Source organism: Leguminivora glycinivorella, chromosome 22, assembly GCF_023078275.1.
Source record: "Leguminivora glycinivorella isolate SPB_JAAS2020 chromosome 22, LegGlyc_1.1, whole genome shotgun sequence".
In the NCBI taxonomy this organism is placed as follows: Eukaryota; Metazoa; Arthropoda; class Insecta; order Lepidoptera; family Tortricidae; genus Leguminivora; species Leguminivora glycinivorella.
In genome coordinates, this window is record NC_062992.1 from 2,993,007 (window position 1) to 3,013,999 (window position 20,993).

The window sequence follows — 20,993 nt, forward strand, 5'->3', positions numbered from 1 at the left end:
ATTTGAATTAATTTAACAAAAAACTGATAATGTTTGCATGTCTATCACGTTTTTTGTTACACTTTTTGTTATAACTTATAATTATAAGCCAATTTAAGTTATTTTGAGGCACATTAAGGGTCTTGAAATTATATAGTGAATATGGAATGGATTAGAGTTAGAAATATTCGGTTGGGGGCCAAATATTCTATAATAAAGTACATAATATGAATTTTTATTAAAAAAATAGTGGTCTCTCTTTATACATAAAACTAATAAACTAATTTTCTACGTCACACCAATGCACATTATTTTCTCAAAAAATACAAATATATCCCAAATTAACCCTGCTTTAGAAAACCTCTATGTGATCATCATCCTCCTTGCGTTATCCCGGCATTTGCCGCGGCTTATAGGAGCCTGGGGTCCACTGTGACAACTAATCCCAAGATTTGGCGTAGGCACTAGTTTTACGAAAGTGACTGCCATCTGACCTTCCAACCCAAAGGGTAACTAGGCCTTATTAAAATTAGTCCGGTTTCCTCACAATGTTTTCCTTCACCGAAAAGCAGTTGGAAAATATCAAATGACATTTCGCACATAAGTTCTGATAAACTCATTGGTACGAGCTGGGGTTCAAACCCGCGACTCCCAGTTGAAAGTCGCACGCTCTTACTGTTAGGCTACCAGCGCTTCACTCTCTGCCACCAAAACCTATATGTGACACCTACATGTAATATAGATGGAGAATTTTGTTCTAACTGTCAACTCAACACACCTTATATTGAAACTGCTGTAATATTTCAATTTATTTCACAGCCATCATCAATACATAGAAAGTCCAAGAAATGTTTTGCTCACATAAGTCCGGAGAAGTTAACATTTTCCGGAAACTTCACATTAGACCACAGGTTGTTTGACATTCGGGGTACGGAAAAACGAGTCAGTATGAGACGGGAGATACTCAACACCGTTATTAAGAGGACCGAGTCGAAGCTGCTGAAGGCACGGATGAGGTTCCATGTAAGCTGGTTGATGAGAATCCTCTGTACGAAGATCCCCGGGATGTTATAGCCGGTATGCTTTATTTATTTATTTAATTCAGGCAGGCAGTTGAAAGAACAACTGATGTGGCCTGTATCCTGATATCTTTTCCTAGGTTTATCTCATATTATTATGTTTGTCTAATTTGTTCTTAAAACTGTTGATGTTGGGTGCTGAGACTACTTCCTCTGGTAGCTTGTTCCAAGGTGTGACTACTCTGTTAGCAAAGAAGTGTCTATGTGGGTTGTTGTTTGACCTCTCAGTCGGGTATTATTAGTATCTCTTTCAAGTACAGATTTGAAGTCTTCGAGGTCAGAGGTTGGTCTTCGAGTGTCCATTCAGGATTTTATACACTTCAATAAGATCACCTGAATCACCTCTATCTCTTCTTTCCTTGAGTGTAGTCAGCTTCAGTGCTTCCAGTCTACTAATAATAATTTTACCAATAATAATTTTCCTCTTGAATAAAAATTAAATAGATTCAAACTTATTTTTTATCATGCAGAAACGTCTGCATCTACATATTTTTAAACTAAAGAAAGATTAAAAAATTCACACTATGGCAAGACTCGAAGCTGCGACTGGATTGCCGGTCCAGTCACTCTGACCAACTGAGGCACAGAAGCTTTAATATTTTTTGTCAATGTTTCCTTTAATTTAAAAATATGAATTAGTCCAGTTACTCATGGCAGATAAATAACAAAAAATATTTTCATTTGTTTCAAAACACATTTTAACTAACAAAAAAAAAAGTTTGACACATAGTTTTTTGCTAATTCTACCTCAAAACAAGACCACCATATATCCTACTTGTAAAATACACCAGTAATTCTTTTTCATCTAGGCTATAAGCCTCCAAAGCCTCCAAGAAAGCGCACTATCCAAGCGGTAGCAGTAACCTCTCCCCGATCCGAGTCGGGAGAGCAAGTTGCTCCTCAAAGAACAGAAGAAGAAGCTGTCAAAGAAGTATGAGGGGCTCATCACAACGCTTATTAGTAGGTGTGAGGAGAGTGTCATCACGGTAAGATTTTACGGTCCGACTAACCTAAGTTTGCAGCGGTTTTGATGCCATAGACCAGGGGTATCCTAACTTTTTCCCCCAAGGCCGTATTGTAAATTATGTAGCGCGGTTCATTTTTTTGCGCCTCTTTAGTGATTAGTAATTACACTTTTTAAAATTTGAAACTGTGGAAACTATGATTTTTGATGAAAAATTGATCTGTTGCATTTATTTAATAAGCAGTTTTAGATTTCCTTGTGAAAGATGTTCTATATATGTATAACGTTTTTATCGAGTCTGATCAACGACTATAAATATAATTTTTACATACATCTTTTTTTTTTTCGCAGATATCCGAGAAAGATGCCTACATCCTAAAGCTAAAAGACAAACTGAAGTCTGTCCTTGAATACAACAAACTGTTCGCAGACGAGAATGACCAGCTGAAGAACCAATACTCCAACCTAGTGCAATATGTTGAGGAGTGCAAGACTGCTCTGAAAGGGGAAAGAGAAAGGAATAGCGAGCTTGAGTCAAGGTGCAAGGAGCTAAGCGATAGGGTCAAGCAGTTGGATGTCCCTGACAAAGGTGTGTTCAGAAGACATTGTAGTTTTTTGGTCGGAAGAAGAAATATTCGATCCTCGTGTAGTATGGTAGACTGTAAGTGGAGTAAGAGGGTGCTCAAGAGGGAAAGAGAGAGGAATAACGAGCTGGAGGCTGGGTGCAAGGAGCTAAGCGATAGGGTCAAGCAGTTGGATGTCCCTGATAAAGGTAAGCTTAGTGGAACTTTCTATTTTGAGGCTGTTTCTTCAGTGGACCCTTGGGGGCTGAAGAACCTATACTCGACCCTAGTGCAATATGTTGAGGAGTGCAAGACGGCCCTTAAGTGGGAGAGAGACAGGAATAGCGTACTGGAGGCTAGGTGTAAAGAGTTAAGCGATAGGGTCAAACAGTTGGATGTCCCTGATAAAGGTAAGCTTAGTGGAACTTTCTTTTTTGAAGCTGTTTGTTCAGTGGATCCTTGAGGGCTGAAGAACCAATACTCGTTTCTAGCGTGCTATGTGGAGGTGCAAGACGGCCCTCTAGGGGGAGAGAGACAGGAACAACGAGCTGGAGGCGAGGTGCAAGGAGCTAAGCGACAGGGTCAAACAGTTGGATGTCCCTGATAAAGGTAAGCTTTGTGGACTTTTCTTTTCTATTTTGGGACTGAAGTACCAATACTCGACCCTAGTGCAATATGTTGAGGAGTGCAAGACTGCACTGAAGGGGGAAAGAGAGAGGAATACCGAGCTGGAGGCTAGATGTAAAGAGTTAAGCGATAGGGTTAAACAGTTGGATGTCCCTGATAAAGGTAAGCTTTGTGGACCTTTCTTTTCTATTTTGGGACTGAAGTACCAATACTCGACCCTAGTGCAATATGTAGAGGAGTGAGAGGGTACTGAAGGGGGAAAGAGACAGGAATAGCGAGCTGGAGGCTAGGTGTAAAGAGTTAAGCGATAGGGTTAAACAGTTGGATGTCCCTGATAAAGGTAAGCTTTGTGGACCTTTCTTTTCTATTTTGGGACTGAAGTACCAATACTCGACCCTAGTGCAATATGTAGAGGAGTGAGAGGGTACTGAAGGGGAAAAGAGACAGGAATAGCGAGCTGGAGGCTAGGTGTAAAGAGTTAAGCGATAGGGTTAAACAGTTGGATGTCCCTGGTAAAGGTAAGCTTTGTGGACTTTTCTATTTTGGGACTGAAGTACCAATACTCGACCCTAGTGCAATATGTAGAGGAGTGAGAGGGTACTGAAGGGGGAAAGAGACAGGAATAGCGAGCTGGAGGCTAGGTGTAAAGAGTTAAGCGATAGGGTCAAGCAGTTGGATGTGCCTGACAAAGGTATGTTCAAAATACTTTGTCGATTTTTAGGCTGAAGACTGATTACTGGGCTGTACGTATTATGGTGGGCTGTAGAGGAGTAAAGGGTACTCAAGGGAGAAAGAGATAGGAATAGCGATCAGGAGACTAGGTGCGATAAGCTAAGCGATAGGGTGCTTAAGTTGGATGTATTACCTGACAGAGGTATTTTCAGGGGAGTTCTGTTTGTCACACCAACAATGATAATACTCAAAAGGATTTTATTTTGTCTTGAAAACTATTTTCCTCGACTTACCCTCTTATTCATAAATGTCATCTAAAGTAGAGATGGGCCGAATATTCGGTATTCGGCATATTCGGCAATTTTTTAATTATTCGTATTCGGCCGAATTATTCGGTTGCTTTGCCGAATATTTACCGAATAAACAAAGTAAATAATTAATGAAGATCTTACGTATTCCATTGGATAATAAGCTCCTATTTTAGTAGTTTTTTAAGGAACTGCTAAAAAAGAGAAACCTATGCATCAAAATATAAATACAATTGTTTTTAAAAAAGTAAAAAAAAAACCGTAGCTTAAGAGTTGAGAAGAATTCAGAGTTGTTGTCAGAGTTTTAGGTATCCACTAAATCATAAAAACATAGTTGTAGTGACATATGTAACGATTATCAATCATTTAATAGTTTTAATTAATCCCCTTAAAAAATATGGCGTAACCGAATATTCGGCCGAATGTTCGGTTCGGTAAGAGCTGAACCGAATGTTCGGCCGAATATTCGTATTCGGCAAAGTCCATATTCGGCCCATCTCTAATCTAAAATTATGAAGCCGATAAAGTTCGTTTGTCCCCTTCTATCACACCAATACGTCGGAAACGGACAAAGGAACTTTATCGGCTTGATAACTTTAGTGTACGTTAGTGTATTATATTACCATATTTTAAAACGTGATATCTGTTCTAGTACTTGAAGTATAGACAAGCTAGCTCTTTCTTCTAAATTCCTTTTTTTTTTTCAGATCGCGTGGAAACAGCAATACCACTCGTAGAAGTGTGTATGAGCTGCAGCAGCCGACAGATCCTACTCACACAGGCGCGGGAACACACACACAGGATGCAGCGAGACATGCAAGCACTAAAGGATGTGCTGTACAGGTACTATATGGTCCTGAGTTGTTTCGGCCCAGCCACTACATTGGTCTAAGAGCGACAGCGGTGAGCGGCGGCCATACATTGGAGCGAGACACAGCGATGGGACTTTTCATTCGCGCGTATGGCTGCCGCTTACCGCTGTCGCGCTTAGGGTCCTATGTGGTCCCCAGGGCATTACTAGACGCGTTGTCGTTGTGTGCGTGCGTGGTATGTATGAGCTTCAGCCGACAGATCCTACTCACACAGGCGCGGGAACACACACACAGGGTGCAGCGAGACATGCAAGCACTGAAGGATGTGCTGTACAGGTACTATGTGAACATTAAATAAATGTCATATGCAAAGAAAAAATGAGCAATACCTCCAAGTGTTCCAAGCTGGATTCGAATCAGCGTACTCCGTTAACCGGACGGATGCCTCAACCACTCGGCCATCGGGTACACGAAAGCAAGGGTCGAAATTTTCAAGTATAAATAAATAAATAAAATAAATATCGGGGGACACCTTACACAGATCAACTTAGCCCCAAACTAAGCAAAGCTTGTACTATGGGTGCTAAGCGACGATATACATGCTTAAATAGATAAATACATACGTATATACATAGAAAACATCCATGACTCAGGAACAAATATATGTGCTCATCACACAAATAAATGCCCTGATTCGAACCTGGGACCGCGGCTCAGCAGGCAGGGTCACTACCGACTGAGCCAGACCGGTCGTCTAATGTAGTATATGACACAATTACCGAGAGCTTGGCGCCCCCGCCATCTCTGAGGTAGAACCGAAACTAGTTCGACCTCCTGAATCATCACATGTGATTACGAGCTAGCGAAGAGAGATGGCGTTGCCGTACAGAATCATAAAATATATTTTAATTTGTATTTTTTAAGTAGTCTCACTACAATTATACTATAAACATTAAATAAATGTCACATACAAAGAAAAAATTACCAATGCCTCCAAGTGTTCTAAGATACTATGTGGTCCTCAGTGCATATAATACTAGATAGCGGACTGTATTATGTATATATTGCCATACGATTAAAGGAAAAGTTCATATAATAGAGTGCGGACAAGCCGCCGGCGGACATGTTGCCGTTGTGTGTGTGCGTGGTGTGTATGAGCTCACAGAGAACCTCCTATAGAGTAGCAATCTTGTATATTTTGTTCGCGGTACGAGTCACCAGTGTTTGGGGTGCGAGGAGCGGGCGGGGAATGTGTTAAGCGCGCTGTGATTGGCCGTTTCAAGGACGGCGGGCAGTCGCGCCAGATGAAAAGGGACAGAAGTATGACTGTCCCTCTACTGACGCGTAAGTGGCCAATGTAAGTTGACCTATGCCGGCTCTGAATAAATTATAAATATGACTTATTTGTGGAATGTAATGCCGTCTGTTTTTAAATTTGAGCTTCTTGTTACCTTTCCATACCATTTCACACTACAGGTGGACGGCATCAAAATACCCTTTTCCAATTTTTTAGTGCGAAAAACACGCGCTGCTTTCGGGTCTGTTACTTGGTCGATACTGATCGGGCACGGCGAGCGCCCGCGCTTATATCAGTGCAAATACTAGGAAGGCTGGCGACCGCGAGTCGTCTTGTAATGGATGTCTATAGGGGTTGGTCTGTGGTATGAGCTGCAGCCGACAGACCTACTCACACAGACGCGAGAACACACACAGGATACAGCGAGACATGCAAGCGCTGAAGGATGTGCTGTACAGGTACTATGTGGTCCTCAGTGCATTACTAGAGAGCGCAAATCGCAAATCTAGTAATAAATGACTTATATTGACCGGGATATAGACCGTGATTACCTTTTTGATTTTTGTCGAGCTCCCGATATTTCGACGCAGTTGCATGCATCATGATCACGGAAAACTGACGAAGGCGGGTGGATGTCAAAGTTGCGTAGACAGCGCGCGATCTACCCTCCTTCGCGCGCGTCGGCTGCGTTCACTTTCAGCGTTACCACTGGTCGCATTCACACTCGATGGTCTGTCCAGACACACTACACTCACAGTGTCACTACGTTTGTTCAATTCTGACTTCACCGGTTTTTTACACAAACAAATAACTGGAATCCACATTTGATAGTTTAATATAAGTCTAATGAAAATAACCGTGAATCATTCAAAACTCTTGTAGTAATAAATGTTTGTTATATAAACTATTTTGATTTTGTTTTGATTTGAAAAAAAAATGAAATGGTTAAGTATAAAAATGTTATTCTTTTTAGATTAAACGTCCAGCTGTCGAGATACCAGGAGAAGCTCCGCGCCAACATACAGAACATGGCGACAGACAAGGTTGATAAGTTCGACCTGGACTCTCTCATCACCACCAGTCTTGGGTACAAAGGACCGGGTCAGTAACCTAGGACCTTAATTTAGTTAGTTTTGTGCACAAGATTATAACCACTTGACCGTCCTACGATAGCGAAGTATAAAAAAAAAAATGCAGCAGACCGTCCCGGATACCTTACTATCCCAAGGAGGGGATGGTGAAACAGTTGATTAAAGTGGCATCTAGCGAAATGCCTTTCACCTTTCACAGTAAATTTCAGGAAACTTGGGCAGGGGCATTCAATTTTGGGAAAATTTTATGAGAGCAAACAGTAATTTTTAACCGACTTCAAAAAATGGAGGAACTTCTTAGAAATGGAATATTTTAATTTATTTACAGATGTGAGAAAAGTTTCACGATTTTTTCAATAATTTTATTGAAAACTTTAGTAAGACGGTAGCTCTCATATTTTATGGCTATAAAACACATACTCGAATGAATCTGTTTTCGGCAGCCTAAGACGCCCGGCGGCAAAAGGCTTTCAGCGAGTACTCGCGGAGTACATATATACATACAATCACGCTTGTATCCCATGCCTGGGTAGGCAGAGCACATGAAACTACTCAAGTTTCAGTGCCACTCTTGGCAAATAAGGGGTTGAAAGAAAACGAAACGTGACATTGCAGTGACAGGTAGCCAGCCTCTCTCCTACGCCACAATTTAACCAAAACCCCACAGTCGCCTTCTACGACACCCACGGGAAGAACGGGTGGTGAAATTCTTAACCCGTCACCACACGGGCAATATGTTCGCGGAATATGTTATTAATAAATTTATTATTTATTTATAATGTGATTTATGTGTTGTTTTAGAAGTTGGCAACACTGACGATGCGCATTCGAAGAGTGGGACGGAAGACCAACAGCACACGTCCAGGGTTGTCGACCTTTCTGGACTATTGAGTGCTCAGGCTTTGGGTAAGAATAATAAAAATATTATATCTATTTATTAGCTTTACGGCTCAGCCACGAATTGGTCTAAGCGCGACAGCGGTGAGCGGCGGCCATACATTGGAGCGAGACACAGCGATGGGACTTTTCATTTGCACGTATGGGGCTGGGCCGTTAGACCATCGGACTTTTGGACGCACGGCCGGTTTCCATCCTTAGTAGATATTTCTCGAATTCGTACGAAGCGCTTTGCTTCTTCTTTTCTTATGCGCACTGCCAAGGAGTGGAATTCCTTGCCGGCGGCTATATTTCCGAGCTCATATAACCCGGCTACCTTCAAATCAAGAGTGAACAGGCATCTTCTGGGCGAGCTCACTCCATTGTAGGCCACGTCTTTGCCTTTGGCTAGTCTGTGGCCCATTTAGGTATAATATGAGGAGTGTCTTTTCAAAAGGACTTATTTCTACAAGTCAACAGAGGTTATTTTTATCTATAGTTAAATAACCATTGTTGACAAAAATAAGTCCTTTTGAAAAGACACTCCTCGTATAAAAAAAAGATCAGAATTTGCAGGGTTCTGCAGCTAAGATCTCTCAAAGGTGTGTACAAGTTTCAAATGGGTCAGCAACGCGCATGTGACACACCTTGAGTTGCAGGCGTACTTCGGTTACGTTGACCGCTTTCCATCAATCGGACCAATGCCTGTTTGCCACCGACGTGGTATTAAGAAAAACTTTAAAAGTTACTCGAGATTGAGATTTTTTTGATGATCTAAAATCCATACTAATATTATAAATGGGAAAGAGGGAGGTTTGTTTGTCCGTCTTTCACGTCAAAACGAAGCGACGAATTGACGTGATTTTTTAAGGGGAAATAGTTGAAGGGATGAGAGTGACATAAGCTACTTTTTGTCTCTTTCTAACCCACCACTTTCCCAAAATGGGGGATGGAATTTTGTGGGGAGAATTCCGCAATTATCGAATTTAACGTAAGCGAAGCCGCAGCGCAAAAACTAGTATTTTAATATTTTTAATACAATTTCCTAAAGTTACTCTGCTTTCCAGCGCCTCTATTCGACGCATACCAAGAAAACCTACAAGAGAAAGACACCCTCATTTTAGACTACGAGAAACAATTCGAAAACATCAACAAAAAATCCAAAGAGATCGTGTCCGAAAACAAAAGCTTACTCGAAAAGGTGACAGCCCTAGAATCGGAGTTAGTACAAGTGAGACAGGGTTATAAGAAGCTCGGGGTTGAGAAAGAGACAGGCGATATTGAGAGAGCTACGTTGTTAGAGAGAGCGGAACGGGCGGAGGCTAAGTTGAAAGAGGTTTACGAGTTGTATGAAGATAAGAGTAAGTGATTATTTCCTGCTAATATTTTTGAATTTGACGAAGCGCTGTTGGCCAAGCGGTAAGAGCGTACGACTTTCAATCCGGAGGTCGCGGGTTCGAACCCCGGCTCGTACCAATGAGTTTTTCGGAACTTATGTGCGAAAGTTCATTTGATATTTGCCAGTCGCTTTTCGGTGAAGAAAACATCGTGAGGAAACCGGACTAATTCCAATAAGGCCTAGTTACCCTTTGGGTTGGAAGGTCAGATGGCAGTCGCTTTCGTAAAACTATTGCCTACGCCAAGTCTTGGGATTAGTTGTCACAGCGGACTCCCATGAGCTGTGGCAAATGCCGGGATAACGCAAAGACGATGATGATGATGATTTTTAAATTTGAACTGAAAGAAAAATGTCATATACAAAGAACAAAATACCAAGTCTTTCAAGTGTCCAGGGCTGGATTCGAACCAGCGTCCTCCTTTTGCCGGATCGATACCTAAACTGTTCGGCCATCTGTGGCCCCTTTCACAAAGCTGAAAGTTACAATCGGAAGTCTCTTTCCAACTTGTCATATTAGACAGTGACTACCACTTGTAAATTGTAACTTGTAGCTTCGAGAAATGGGCCACTGATGTCACAGTGGCAAGGGTCGAAATTTATAATCATATGACAGTTATCGAAGGCTTGTGGCTCCCCTTGAAAGGATGGCCAAGGACGCTGGTTCGATTCCAGCTCAGGTGCCGTAGCCGAATGGCATTTCTGCGACGTGAAACGAAATCGAAACGCGGCGAAAGGTAGTCGGGCTCTGTCGCGCCAATGGGCCATTTGTTTCAAAGTTGTCCACCCCACTTTTTTCGTAACATGGGTATTTTTAGGCGATTAATACTCAGAATCGCGAGGTCTTTCGATCCTGATAGAAGAAAAAAAAAATTTTTTTTTCGAACCTTCCGTTCTATTACCGCCATACAAAATGTATGAAAAAATTGTAACGGATTGGGAAAAGCCTTGGGACACTTTTCTTCTCCTATTAAAATTGAAAGAGCTTGCGAATCTGAGTGGAAACCACATAAAAATTTCCAAATCCAAAAAAAAGTGGGGTGGACAACTTTGAAAAAAATGGCCCTAAAATCGCCGTCAATAGAAATTGTGAACAATGTAAACAAACCAGTCAATGTAATATCCGTATTCTAGCAATCCTTGATTGTTTTAGGATCATCATGTGATGCACATTGATTAAATAACACAGTCTTTAGCCAGTATTTAACGAGTTATTAAAGGAAATTAAACACAGTTCGAAATGTTAACTACAGGTTTGTTTACATTGTTCGGAACTTCTATTGACGGCGACTTTACGCAAGAGCGATAGAGATAGACATCTATGAGCGTTTCGTTTCGTGAGCGTTTCGTGAGCGTTTCTGCCATTTGGCTACATACCCAGGACACTTGGAGACCTATTATCTTTGTACTAGACTGTACATAACATTTTTAACTCGGCGTCCTAAGGATAAAGTCCATAGATTTTTACGACGTGTTCGTGAGTAATCATTGATAATTCTAAGATAAACCTATACGTTTTAGTGTGTTTTCACATTATCCGATCCGATATCGGATGTAGGAAGGATTTGAAAGGCAAACATTAAAGATGGCGGCTTAAATATATGGGGTATCGGTCCGACATCCGATATGGATTGGATCATGTGAAAACTCACTTATTCTATTTTACTGCCAAGCGAAGCGTGTCCAAAAGGGAACTTGACTGTACTTAAAATCAAATATTTTATACCATGCACGAAATAAAGCATCAATAATTATAAGCATGAACGCGAGTTAGGTTCCCCAATTTCTATTTAATAAGTCAGGTAAAAATGTAACTGAGTTGACCGTGACGTCTTGATAATTTCATACAGCAAGTCGTTCAAATTTTTTGACAGTTTTAAAAAGCTGATTTGACGTAGGCAGGCGTCCAAAGAGTAACTCTAGAATTCTATGAAGATGGTATTAAATCACAGCCGTTTTACTTTTGTACGCCCTCCGCTATAAAATTTTCATAAAAATAATGATCGATGACAGCTATTAGTTCATTTTTTGACAAGCAGAAACTTATATTGATTTAAACTATCACGATTTGCACTCATAATTTTACGGTAGATGTCGTTAAACGGGACTTTATGATGAAAACACTGACTTGGTCGATCTTGGTGGCTTAGATGGCAGACGTTTCGAACGTTAGTTCATGTCTCATCTAAGATTATTTTCCCGTGACGACTCAGTCAATCTGTGAAAGACACAAAAACCCATAATATCCCTGATTATTTGTACTCATCTTCTCATGAGACATGCATGTCAGTTTATTTATGTTCGATCAGTGGCAGCCATGATGCGCGATTACGAGACGGTCCACCGCGAGTATTTCACGCTCAAGCACGCGCTGGAAGCGTCGGACAGCAAGATGGCCGCAATGGAAACGCTGCGGGCCCGCACCGTGCCCGCTGACCTGCATGAGCGCCGCCTCGACCACTGCAAGCGGTAACGTAGCGACTATAGCGAGTATTTCACGCTCAAGCACGCGCTGGAAGCGTCAGACAGCAAGATGGCCGCATTGGAAACGCTGCGGGCCCGCACCGTGCCCGCCGACCTGTACGAGCGCCGCCTCGATCACTGCAAGCGGTAACGTAGCGACTGTAGCGAGTATTTCTCTAATATAATTAAAAATCGGCCAGATGACCGCTGAGATATTTGATCTCATATAATACGACTATGTACAGTTGTCAAAGGTGGACCGACTGTGAAAGACAAACACATTTTTAATTTAGCCGTATTATAACTTCTAAAAGGCGTCCAAAGGCAATCCGTTTTGACAATCGTTTAGTGACCACCTTCGGGAAAACGAAAGCAGTTCCGGACTTTTGTCTTATTCGCTCATAAACAAAAAGTAATAGTGTGTTGTGCTTGTGAGTAAGATACATGTCACCAAGCACTTATTTTAGCATGGCTTCCATCCTTTAGTTATACTTTCGTGAAACGTATATACAATTTGAACAGGTTGCTAGAAGAGTTGAAACACCAGTACAGCATGGAAAATGAGCGCAAGACCGAGCAAGTGACCAAGTTGCAGCAACAGTTGCGCGCCGCCGAAGAACGTTGCAGCAACGCGGAGAAAGAGCTGCAGACTGCCAACGAAGAACTTACTGCGGCGCTTAAAAATGTCAGGTAAATATTCAAGTGAAACATTTCATTAGGAAGCCAAGCCTCCTTCGGAAGGAAGTTACTAGCAAGGGCGGCTCACTCCGCTATTTTATCGCCGCGCTACAAGTACATGTCGGCGGCCGCGTCTTCGCGGCCCATTCAGTGGCGACGACCTTCACGCGGCGCAATAAAATTCAATGTCGACTGCTCGAGTGCGGTCCGTTTGTTAATGTATAAGTAGGTAAGAATATAGAATGGCGGCATTTTGTGAACATCAAAGCTGTGGCGGCTCTAGACAACAAAACTTGTCTAACGCTAAAATTTTTCAAAAGTCTTCTCTTCCCTTTGTATCCAGACTTTTTTTGTTTCAGACTGTATCGCAAAGCGGCAGTAATTTTCCGACATCGTATGCGCAGCGCTGCGGCGCGCGCAACTAAAGCCAAGCGCTCCGTCAGTTCGCAACACGCCGAGCCGCTCAGGATAGCTTTAGACACATTGGAACGGATCAAACGAGAGAAATCAAGGTGTGTACCTTATCTGTTACTGTGTATGTACCTTATAGCGCGCCAGCCAAAAGGGCGAGTACTCTGGAGAGCTCTGGGCACGCTGAAATCAAGGTTTGTTACCTTATCTGCTACTGTTTATGTACCTTATAGGAAAGAGGATCGAGTATTATAGAATTATAAAGTAAAATGTGTAATCATGCCATCTCGACACAAAAACGTTTGAACCTCAGTTTTGACAATTTGTCATATTCTTAGCTGTAGTGTTAAAATGTCAAATATTAATATTAGCGCCATCTAACCGAGCGTCCCCCAAAAACGCCATCTAGGTACCACCGTACCTTTTTCTATATGGTTCTCAGGTACGTTTTTTACTTAGACTGTAGCTGTCTGTACGGAGTTACATATGTCTTTACTTATAGCTATAGTACGCTACAAAGACGTTTAGTCAGTGTAGCGCGTCAGTTCGCAAATCGCTAAAACGCCTAGAGAGCTCTTAGCACGCTGGAATGCATCGACCGGGAGATCAAGGCGCGTATTCTGTACCTTATCTAGCCAAGGCGTTGTAACGAATGACGAATACTCAATATTGCGTTTCCTGTATACACATAAGAACGAAGTGTGTACGTAACATGCTACGGTTTGTGTACTTTATAGACGAACCCGTGGCGTTACTAAATGTCGCACAACTAATGAAAACTGCTCATACCAAATCGACCTTATCAACCAACACTGGTAATTTTAACCGGAAAATTAAGGGTCTACTAACATGATGCGAGAAATGTCTGCAGTTTAACTAAACTCGAATGCGAGTTTGGGTGCCGTTTAAAATAGTCTAAATGAGTCTTAACCAGGGGCGGCTCACTCCGCGATTCTACCGCCGCGCTACAAGTACATGCTGGCGGCCGCGAGTTCGCGGCCTAATCAGGGGTGGCGCGCGTTCTCACGGAACGCACGTATGCACTTTCTATTGTTACTTTACGTTGCGAGTTTTTTTTAAGTTTTATATGCGATATCCGCGTGTGAATGGCTAATGCTTAGTTAAATAGACATCATGAATAAAATAGGAGAATCTTACACAGATCTACTATTGATTAAGTCCCACGAAAAAGTTCAATAAGGCTTGTGATGTTAGGACTTAAATAAAAATAAAAATACTGTATATATACCTAGAAAGTACCCAAGACTGGAATATAATAGTATAACATTTTATCTGAGTATTAATTCGTTTTAATCCATAGGCAACCCTATCGTCCGAAACTGCGCACGTGCGGCTCGTTTCTTTGTTAGAATTTTGTAGGCATTTAAAAGGCGGCATTTCGTGAACATCAAAGGAGTGGGCCTTCTGTACTTGTACTATTATATATTCTGTGTCTTAACTTTGTTTTAGGAGGTGAAATCCCGCGCTCACTCGTCCCTCGAAGAGCTAGAGCGCCGCATAGTGGAACAGGAGCGGCGCGCGAGCTCCGCCCAGATCGAATACAGACGCGAGCTGGAGCGAGCTAATCTCGCGTTGGAGCACAAGGAGGGCATCATCAGGAGTCTCATCGACAAGGTGGCTGATGTGGAGGAGGTCAGGTCAGTGCTACCCCAACTCAACTACCATTCAAGCCAACTCAGCCGATGTAAAGGGACAAACCTCTATAAGGTGGCTGATGTGAAGATCAGGTCAGTAACATGAAGTCAGCCGATTTGACCAATGTCAGAGTCTTCTCTCTCAATCTTCACTTCGAGGCGTGCGATACACAATTGGTTCTGTCGCGCTAATGCGGAAGAGTTATAGAGAGGTGTAACTACGATACGCTACGGGGCGTGATCGAATTGAATTCGAAACTATATTTAATTCTCAGCATACAGTGAGAGCTTGTCCCAAATTATTCTAGTTCGCTACTTTTTATCAACAATTTATATTCTTCAATTAGCTTCAGAGGTTCAGTGCTTTTGTCCCAAACTTATCCGGCGGACCTTTTCCGGCTCAAGAACAATCAGAAAATGTTAAATTGCTTACGTTTGCCCTTTCGTCGCCATCTTTGCTTTAGCTATCAATTTTGGATTAATCAGAAATATGTCTTTTCGTTGTATCAGAAAATTAACTCACAAACCCAATCATTGTTTATGAATTCATCACAAATATATTGACCGGCTATGATTTAAGACCATAAGATTGAGCAAAAATCTTTGACATATCAACAGGCTAAGTCAAACCAACGCGCACCGGCTGCAGGGCATCGTGTCAGACTCGTCGCCGGAGCGGACTGCGTCCGACCGTCCGAACCGGACCGATCGTCCGGACCGGACCACGGCTGACCGTCCAGACCGGGCCGGCGTTAAACTCGTGCCGGGCCCTGGCGGGTACTTTCAAGAGGATCGGGGGAAAAATAAGGGCAATGGATAAGGATATTTCGAGAAGATACTTTAATTCAAGAAAAAACGGGCATCTCGCTCGTGGGCATAGGGGCCCATTTCTCAAAACTGAAAGTTACAAGTTACAAGCGGAAGTCTCTTTCCAACTACAGTACCGGTCAAAAATTTAAGTTCACTCCTTGTTTTCAGTACAATTGACTGCTTTAGAGAGATCGTTTTTTGTAGTTCAGACGTCAAAATTTGTTTCGTAAACAATTTATATTTTTTTAACATCTGTTTCCCTCAAATCTTATAGGCTAAATAATTATTTGGCCTATATTATCTGGCTAAAACTGTGTTTCGTGTAAAGATGTGTCTCAATTAGTGGCAAAGGCAAGGCCATAAATATAACTAGCATTTTGCCGTCATGTTTATTAGATTTTAGTGAAAGAAAGGTACGTGAATTGTGTCTAACTAGTAAAACAAATCTCCACAAAACAATAAATATAAGTTGAAAACATATTTCGACTACCAAACCGAAGATAATTATCGTACAAAAGTACTCATTTGTACCGAAATCAAAGGGTGAACTCAAACTTTTGACCGATACTGTATGTCTCTGACTCATGTCATATTAGACATTGACTACCGCTTGTAAATTGTAACTTGTAGCTTCGAGAAATGGGCCCCAGAACGTACAAGTTGTGGAATGAGCTACCGTCTGAGGTGTTTCCCTTGCGCAAAGTCACAAAGCGGGTTCACAAAGGTCGGCAACTCAAAAGTGGCTTACGTGATGTTGCTTATGTACATGGACATGGACATCAGGCGGTTCGTCTGCTCATTTGTTGCCACAGATGTCATATATACCAGATCAAGCAAACGTATCTACTTAGCGTGTCAAATGAACTCAGTGAAATCCACTGAGTTGTCCGTCTTTACTCGCAGCTTACGCTGAATTTTTGTAAGTTGAAGTCAACCAAAACATAAAAAATGCCTCGTTACGTGATATTCAATTGCAACAACACAAAACAATCAAGAGCCTGAGACATATTTAAAATTACAGGCTGGAATCAACTTCAGTACAAAATTTGACACGCTCGGCCCCTATACAAATATATGAATTTGTTTCTTCTATCTAAATTAAGTTCTGTGTTTGTTGCCTATAGCATAAAAAAAGGAGAGAACTAGTGCTATATTAGACACCATAATATCGCACTGATATCATGGTGAATGTCGACGAAGCTGTTATAACCTTCCAAGGTCCAACCTTAGAAATAAAAATAAATAATTTTTGCCACTGAAATTTGGATTCTACGCTTGAAATATTTTGCTCACTACGTTTAAGTAGTGTTACAGCGTAAGTATGTACAGTGTGTGTAAGGTGTCTAAGTCTGTCAACTTGTTTTGTCTTCGATTTATAGTTGTTATATCCGTCCATTATTAAGTATGGTACCTAGTTTAGTTATATTGATAGTATGCAAAGTTCTTTGTCAAAAAAATTTAGACACCAATTTAATTCTAGTCACGGATCTAGTTGATGTAGAGTTTATAGATTAGTGGAGAGAAAGTTTATACGATTTTCAATTTTTAATGTAAAAAATTAGAAAAAGCGCTATTTATAAGTAAGAAATTCATTGAAATATTGTATGCCTTTAATGGAGAGAGAAAAAAATGCTTTATGTAGATAGAAATGTAATGTAATATGGAGCAGTATAGAAATGTAGATAAATTACCATTTAGTTTTATTTTACACTTCCACGATTGCACCTCGCAGTTGTAAAATGCAACGGCCAATTCTCAAAAAAAAGTGAAAATTTTCCGAAATTCTAATTTTCACTCATGATTCTAATAGGTTTAAAGTTATAAAAATAATAAAATAAATAAAGTTTTATTTCAGGCAACACGTACAGTTGTACACGGTGGCGCATGCGCCGCCGATCCGCTTTGAATATGCTCACAATCCGTCCGGCGCACTGCCATCATTGCGCTCCGCTAACGCTGCGCTCTCAAAACGCGCATGTGTGGCCGAGCTTTAAAAGAGACAGACTACCTATTTCACGAGTTTATCAAAACGGCTTATATTTTTTGTGGTTTTCATTAAAAAAAGGTATTTGAAAAGTTATTCCTCGTTTAATAGTTCAATAGTCATTTATTTGCATACCATATAATTTTAACAATAGGTACATATGTGAATCTGTTTAGTAAAACGTCCCACTTTGTCGGTTACCATTAAGGCGAGATTTACTTGTATCTTTATATGAATAAACTGACAAAGCGGCTTTATAGCAATCGACAAAGTGGGACGTTTTCCCGTGCACACTCACATATATGGACCCTGAAAAGGGTGTAGCAAGAATTGGTACTTTACATTTACTTTACGAATTGGTTCTTAAATATCTGTATGACCCAAAACAGGCAAGACTTGTTTAAAAACAATGGTTTTTAATTATTCCAAATTTCAATCTATAGCATAAGTAAGAAAGAAAGAAAAAATATTTATTTGGTATAAAACAAATAACAAGATACATAGATGCATGTGAATCATTAGGTACTGTTATACCAAATAGGATGCCGCTCAGCGTAGACCGTATGTAAGAGACAAGGCACTGATTTTCAGGGCACCCATAATTATATTATTCGACAGATATTTAGTAATGTGACAGACAGACAGACGAACAGAGTCGCACCAAAGGCGAATACGGCAAGCAAAAGACTCCACATGACATTGTGACGTCACGCCTGCATGTCAGTTATCTCAGCGGCTGATTGATTATAATTTGTGACGTTGCCTGTTTCCTTGCACCAGCATGTTGCTCAAATTATTCATTAAAGGGTTTACTTTAGCAAGCTCGTATCTTAACATTATGCTGGAAAGTAAGACCTGCTGACAGTAATGTAGGGTACTTTTTACATTAATATTTGGAGAGGTGAGATACGAGATTATAGAAGACTAGCTTTTACCCGCGGCTTCGCTCGCGTTAAATTCGAACTCACTAAGGCTGTGCATATGATACGAGTGCACAGAGAGCCATGGAGCGCGCCATGCTCGGTATTAAGATGCAAGGTCGAGTAAGGAATACCGAGATCCGTCGTCGCACTAAGGTGCAAGACGTAGGTTTCGTTATTACTAAACTAAAATGGAGTTGGGCGGGACATGTTGCTAGGCAGAGTGATGGCAGGTGGACCAAAATGTTAACGGAATGGTGGCCGCTAACAAATGTAAGAAGTGCCTGGCATCCGTTGGCTCGTTGGGTCGACGACATCCGAAAAACTGTGGGTCACAACTGGATGAGACTAGCCCAGGACCGGGAGAAGTGGCGTACTAGAAGAGAGGCCTCAGCAATTCCCGTCAACTTTGTACAATGACACGTCAGCAAATTTTAATTGATCCTATTTTGTTACCAACATTTAGTAATATAATTCGACTTTCGTAAGATATATACAGGATAATTGTTATAATTAAGAAAATATAGATACTAGAGAACCTTAATGACGAAATAAAACTTAATAAAATCTCAATTCATCAACAAAATCTTGGTAACAAAATAGGAATTAATAAAAACAAATTTAACTTTTCCCTTAATTTTTGTACAAACTTTTCGAGAACTGCTGGCCTATGCTCAGCAGTGGGCGATAAAAGGCTGATATGATGATGATGATGATGAAATTCGAATGCTCCATACAAACTTCCACCCCCTATTTCAGGAAAGTGGGGGGTTAGAAAGAGACAAAAAGTAGCATATGTCACTCTCCGTCCCTTCAACTATCTCCACTTAAAAAATCACGTCAGTACGTCGCTCCGTTTTGCCGTGAAAGACGGACAAACAAACAGACACACACTTTCCCATTTATAATATTAGTATGGATACAATGTGGTTGATCCTTATTGAGAAAGGTCACTGTTAGTACTTAGTTGTAAAGCGCTTTTTCAGACGCGGGTTTCGATATTTTTCATATTCAGTCCCAACATTTTGCAAATATTGTCCAGTGAACGTTTGATACAATTTTTTTTATTACATTAATGTGATTGAAAGGTTACGTTTTATAAAATCGTACATAATAATATTAATAATCAATGTCTAAATCTTTCAAGTCAGTAATGGTTAGAAGTTATGGAAGCTCCTAGTTTGAAACTATGAGCAATCGGTCGTTAAACGTTAATATTGAGAAAATAGTGAACGGCAACGCTTTTCAAGCTGTGGAAATCCTGAGGACTTCAAAAGTATGCGGTAAGTACATATTATTAGTATATTAAACTTTATTAACAATAATTATATTCATAAACATTTATCTATGTATCATCATCATCCTCCTTGCGTTATCCCGGCATTTGCCACGGCTGATGGGAGCCTGGGGTCCGCTTTGACAAGTAATCCCAAGATTTGGCGTAGGCACTAGTTTTTACGAAAGCGTCTGCCATCTGACCTTCCAACCCGAAGGATAACTAGGCCTTATTGGAGTTAGTCTGGTTTCCTCACGATGTTTTCCTTCAATATAAAATGTAAATATCAAATGACATTTCGCACATAAGTTCAGAAAAACTCATTGGTACGAGCCGGGTTCGAACCCGCGACCGCGAACTCCGGATCGAAAGTCGCACTCTCTTACCGCTAGGCCACCAGCGCTTCCTAGGCCACCATTTATTTATGTATGTAGGTAGTATATGTATTCGGCTTCGTAACATATCCTTAGGGCCACCCGCTTAACTCACGGTTAGTGGGCTGTCGACTGTCGAATTCCATATAGAATGGTGGGTTAACCTCGGGTTAACTCTCCATTTTAGGTGGCGCAAGTGACCCTTACGGCTCAGCCACGACAGTGGTCTAAGCGCGACAGCGGTGAGCTTCAGCCATAATATACGTGTGAAGGAAAAGTCCCATCGCTGTGTCTCGCTCCAATGTATGGCCGCCGCTCACCAATGTCTGGGCCGTAACTGAATAAAAAGGCTTAAGTTACATTGCGGATTATTAACGGGCGGGCTAACATCGCCTAGACTCTTCAGCCTGTATGTCAATCGGCTGATCGAGGAGCTCAGCAATACCAGGGTCGGATGTTCAATAGATTAGATGGAACGTTTGTAAATAACATCAGTTACGCGGACGACATGGTGTTGTTGAGCCCGTCGATCGGCGCCCTGACGACGTTGGTGAGTGTGTGTGAGCGGTATGCGGATGCCCATGGTCTCAAGTACAATGTCTCTAAAAGTGAGCTGCTAGTCTTTAAAGGAAGAACTGTTATATTAGATGACCAATCTTTACCCCCAGTGAGACTAAATGGCACTCCTCTTAAAGTTGTAAGAGAATTTAAGTACTTGGGACACTGGGTAACCGCATCGCTAAAAGATGACAAGGATG

At 41.3% G+C, this 20,993-nt stretch overlaps 1 protein-coding gene across 1 annotated transcript; it reads left to right on the forward strand.

The window, feature by feature from the left end:
* The first annotated feature begins 927 nt into the window (after positions 1-927).
* LOC125238073 (protein Cep89 homolog) lies at positions 928-15,864 on the forward strand. Its single transcript, XM_048145362.1, has 12 exons — positions 928-1,002; positions 1,922-2,044; positions 2,374-2,611; positions 4,900-5,035; positions 7,275-7,402; positions 8,194-8,298; positions 9,336-9,629; positions 11,974-12,133; positions 12,650-12,817; positions 13,165-13,321; positions 14,690-14,874; positions 15,490-15,864. Exons 1-12 carry the CDS (start codon positions 928-930, stop codon positions 15,689-15,691), a joined length of 1,971 nt encoding a protein of 656 aa, XP_048001319.1. The 3' UTR covers positions 15,692-15,864.
* Positions 15,865-20,993: the final 5,129 nt, after the last annotated feature.